This window comes from Cebus imitator, unplaced genomic scaffold, assembly GCF_001604975.1.
Source record: "Cebus imitator isolate Cc_AM_T3 unplaced genomic scaffold, Cebus_imitator-1.0 Scaffold237, whole genome shotgun sequence".
In the NCBI taxonomy this organism is placed as follows: Eukaryota; Metazoa; Chordata; class Mammalia; order Primates; family Cebidae; genus Cebus; species Cebus imitator.
Genome location: NW_016107552.1, coordinates 3,251,798 through 3,256,436, shown reverse-complemented (window position 1 = coordinate 3,256,436; position 4,639 = coordinate 3,251,798). Strand labels below are relative to the sequence as shown.

The 4,639-nt window shown below is 40.5% G+C and overlaps 1 protein-coding gene across 1 annotated transcript in view; it reads left to right on the top strand.

Moving 5' to 3' along the window:
* PIWIL3 (piwi like RNA-mediated gene silencing 3) overlaps nt 1-4,639 on the top strand; it is a 52,220-nt gene that overhangs the window by 40,497 nt on the left and 7,084 nt on the right. Inside the window, exons 14-15 of the mRNA XM_037727712.1 lie at nt 2,620-2,817; nt 2,915-3,018. Coding sequence (XP_037583640.1) covers nt 2,620-2,817; nt 2,915-3,018 — 302 coding nt within the window. The remainder of the gene's footprint in view (nt 1-2,619; nt 2,818-2,914; nt 3,019-4,639) is intronic.

The window sequence follows — 4,639 nt, the reverse complement described above, 5'->3', positions numbered from 1 at the left end:
AAAAAAAAAAAAAAAAATTATGTGGCCGGACATGGTGGTTTACGCCTGTAATCCCAGCACTTTGGGAGGCCAAGCCTGGTGGATCATGAGGTCAGGAGATCGCGACCATCTCGATTAAACGGTAAAACCCCGTCTCTACTAAAAATGCAAAAAATTAGATGGATATGGTGGCACGTGCCTATACTCCGAACTGCTCAGGAGGCTGAGGCAGGAGAATCCCTTGGACCTGGGAGGCGGAGGTTGCAGTGAGCCGAGATCATGCCACTGCACTCCAGCTTGGGCGACAGAGCAAGACTCCATCTCAAAAAAAAATTATGCATTAATCGAATCTAAACCTTCCATTTATTTTTTTCTGGATATTTAGAAACTTTTATTTCCTTTCATCTTATATTTTAGTGTAATTTCAGACTTATAGGAAGAATTAGAAAAATAATACAAATACCCATTTTTTACCACATTTGTATAATCATTGTTTTTCTCCTTTACCATATGCATATGATTGTAATTCATGGTAGTTACTATGTATGTGTATGTATGTGTGCTATGCTGCTCCATTAATTTCTAAATATGTCAGTGGGTATTTTGAAAACCAAGACACTCTTAACACGTTACCCATTTAAGAAAATTAATATTGAGATAATGCTATTTTCTAATCTGTACATATAATTCTAATCTCACCACTCATCTGTAAACCAAAACCAAAAAATTAAAAGCTGGTCCTTTGAAAATATGAAAATTTGATATTGTGAAGACTGAAGATGACTAAGTCTAAAAAAACAGAAACAAGTATAATTCATTAGCATAGATTCACTGGCGATTAATGAAATACTAAACCACCGAAAGCTACTGTATGGCAGTCATTTGAAAGTTTGAAATAGGTCACCTGTAGAAAAAATGTAAATGATTAACTGTTTAGTCTGAACGATGGGACAAATATTTCTCACTGCAGACAATGCATTTGAAAATCTATACCCTTTCACGTGAAAGGAAGAAAACCAGTATAGAATGAGAAGAGAATTTCCTTAATCTGATAAAAGATGTCCGCCAAAAATTTACTTAAATTATTTTTAACATGATGGTGCTTACTAATCATTTTCCCAAGAAAGTCAGGAATAACCCAACTAGTAGCCAGTCTTCCTAACTGCTTAGTTTCCTACTGGAGATCCAACCCAGTATTTGAAAGCTTGGAAATCGGGCAATTTCCGTAACTCCTAAGTTTGCTTACTCGGCAGTAAAATGGGAATACTACTACTCATTTCGGCGGGTTGCTGAAAGTATTAACTTTGCCAGGTAAACCGCTCGGCAAGTGCCTTACACATCATGATGATGCTGTTGCATTGTGTGAGGTGTTATCTGAGCTCTTTGTTTCATGGCCAAGAAAATTTAGTAGTGTGGACACCAAGAGTAAGGTTGGAGCAAAAGAGGAAAGCTCTCTGCAGCAGAGAGGGGGCCTGAGAGGGCTGCCACTTTACAACTGAACACAAAAGCGTTTAGAAGAAATTTCCCTGTATGGCCGTCTGTGCAACTGTCCTAATCTGTGCAGCTGCAGGCACGTCTCAGCCACGCCTCCCCCTTGTGCAAGTGCCCATGGAGCCCACAGTGTGTACCTGTCCATAGACGGGGAGGAAGCGTTTTCCTGGGAGCCTGCTGATGACACAAAGAACAAAGGCATTTCTGTGTTGGGCCTTGCTCCCTTATCTGTGCAGTTGCAGCTTGATTTTTCAGGTTGTTTAAAAGAGTTTTACTAAGGCCCTGCCTTAGTGTTTTTTTCCCCCCGTTTCTCTTTGTGATAGTCTTGTAAATGGTGACTGTCCTGACCATTGTATCCTTCAGCCTGATTTTAATCCATCCCCGTCAACGTGGTGATAAGTTCCTGGAAACTGAACAAGTAGGATGGCAATGATACCGCAGGCTTAAGCAATTGATGTATATTGCCAAATCGCCTCTTGCAGCAATTGCTGTCATTTATAATTATAATTTATAACATTAAGCATAATTTATAACACTGATTTAAACACTTAGAGCAAATTAATGTTAATTATACTTTATAATGTTATTTTGTTTCTTCCATACATTCGCCCTTCTAATTGTTTAATGAAACTAATAATTATAACTAATTACAATTTTCTTTCTTTTTTTTTTTGAGACGGAGTTTCGCTCTTGTTACCCAGGTTGGAGTGCAATGGCGCGATCTCGGCTCACCGCAACCTCCGCCTCCTGGGTTCAGGCAATTCTCCTGCCTCAGCCTCCTGAGTAGCTGGGATTACAGGCACGCGCCACCATGCCCAGCTGATTTTTTGTATTTTTAGTAGAGACGGGGTTTCACCATGTTGACCAGGATGATCTCGATCTCTTGACCTTGTGATCCACCTGCCTCGGCCTCCCAAAGTGTTGGGATTACAGGCGTGAGCCACCGACAATTTTCTAAATATATTATAAATTGATATAACTGTTATAATTAACATGGCTCTAGACCCTTCACCCTCTTGGACTCAAATATTTTCCTAATAAACTGACTCTAGCATGTCAGTCTGCCACCTAAGTTGCCTGCTCCAGATGGTTTTTCTTTTCTGTATCACTGTTGTATCTTCAGGAATACCATGTTTTCTGGTTTTCAAGGTGATTTGTGTCCTGCCCAATGATGACAAAAACAGATACGACCACATAAAAAAATACCTATGTACCACATTCCCGATTCCAAGCCAATGTGTGGTGAAAAGGACCATCGAGAAGGTCCAGGCAAGGACCATCATCACGAAGATTGCCCAGCAGATGAACTGCAAGATGGGAGGAGCCCTCTGGAAGGTGGAGACAAATGTATGTTGTATTTCATCGACTCCGTTTAACTTAGATCTGATAAAACTCGAGATTCGCTCTTGTTAACGCTGAAATTTTGCTCACATTCTAACTCAAGGTACAAAGAACAATGTTCATTGGCATTGATTGTTTCCACGATATTGTTCGTCGACAGGAATCCATAGCAGGATTTGTGGCAAGTACGAATGCTGAGTTGACAAAGTAAGTAAGCTCTGGCAGACGTTGTTTGGTTGGTAGCTGTCTGTGGACCAAACAGAAGAGGTGAGCCTAATTACTGTTTGTTAAGAGGTTGGGAGTTTGACAGATGAGTTATGAGTCACGTGCTCTCCCGATTTTTCTGGCAGAGTTATGTTCCCAGAACATTCTGCATGGTTGGCTGGCTCCACATCATTTTCTATTGCTGCTTAACATACCACAAACGTGGCAGTTTCTGACAACGCTCGTCTGTCTGCACAGTTCTTCTGATCAGACATCTGGTAGTTTATAACTCTCAGGACCTTCCAAGACATAAATTAAGGTGTCAGCCAATCCGCATTATCATCTGGAGGCGTGGCAGCCCTCCTCTTCCGAGCTCATGTCGTTGTGGCTGAATCCGTTTCTTTGTGGTTGGATGACAGAGGTCCCTGTTTTGTTGTCGTTGGCTTTCAGCTGCAGGCCAGTCCTGGCTTCTCTCACATAGCAAACCCTTCTTCATCTTCCAGCCCGCCAGGGCACACTGAGCCCTTACTGTGTTTTGAAACTGACCTCTTCTTCTGCCATCAGCCAGAAAAAAACATTCCTGCTTTTACAGGAGCTCATGTGATTACAAATGACCCGTTTGGAAAACTTTCATCATAAAGCCAACGGAGCCATATAGCATAACATAATCACAGGGTTGGTATCCTGCTATAATCACAGGCTCCAGGGATTAGAACAGGTAGAATTCTGCCTACCATCACTCTGATGGGCAAATGTCTTTAATGGAGATCACTAACACAGAGTGAAATATTTCACATGTGCATGGGTAAAGAGACATTGAAACATCATTAGTGGCCAGAGATCTGTAAGTATAGAATCTCGTCTTCATATACTTGCACGTAATGTACTTTCGAAAGGAGATGCGTGTCTATATCCTGTGCTCTCCTTTGCCCCCAGGGCCCCTCTATTTTCTGTTCTCAGAGTAGAAATCACACTGCACCTTGAAATAAGTTTGCAGTCCTTTGCACATTACTCGATGTGTGACCATTGTAAATCACCTCTGTGTTTAATAATGATTGTGGCCCACTGGGTGCAATTCAGAAATATCTTTAAAGTAAGACCGACTTTATTTCTATAGATGATGACATTTTTTTCCAGTCATACGGTTTTTAGTATTTAGTATTAGAGTATTTAGTATTTACTATTTAGTATTAGAGCAAAAACACTGTTTTTGCTCTACTTTTTGTTTAAAAATAATGTTGCAATCATAGGGAAAAATTATACTTTGAGTTAGATGCTTTTTTTTCAAGTAATAAACTTATTTTAATATTGTACAATATAATCTTTCCAATCAAGGAGAGGAAAAACTTCTAAACAATTATGAAAATAGCCGATACCTTGAACAAAGAGAAACACAAATAGCTAAGTAAATATTACAATTGTTTACTCCAAACCCAAGAAAGCAGAGACCATCATTACAAGCCAGATCATCACTGGAGCTGTTAACAGATTTTTTTTTTTGTTTTTTTTGAGACGGAGTTTCACTCATGTTACCCAGGCTGGAGTGCAATGGCGCGATCTCGGCTCACCGCAACCTCCGCCTCCTGGGTTCAGGCAATTCTCCTGCCTCAGCCTCCTGAGTAGC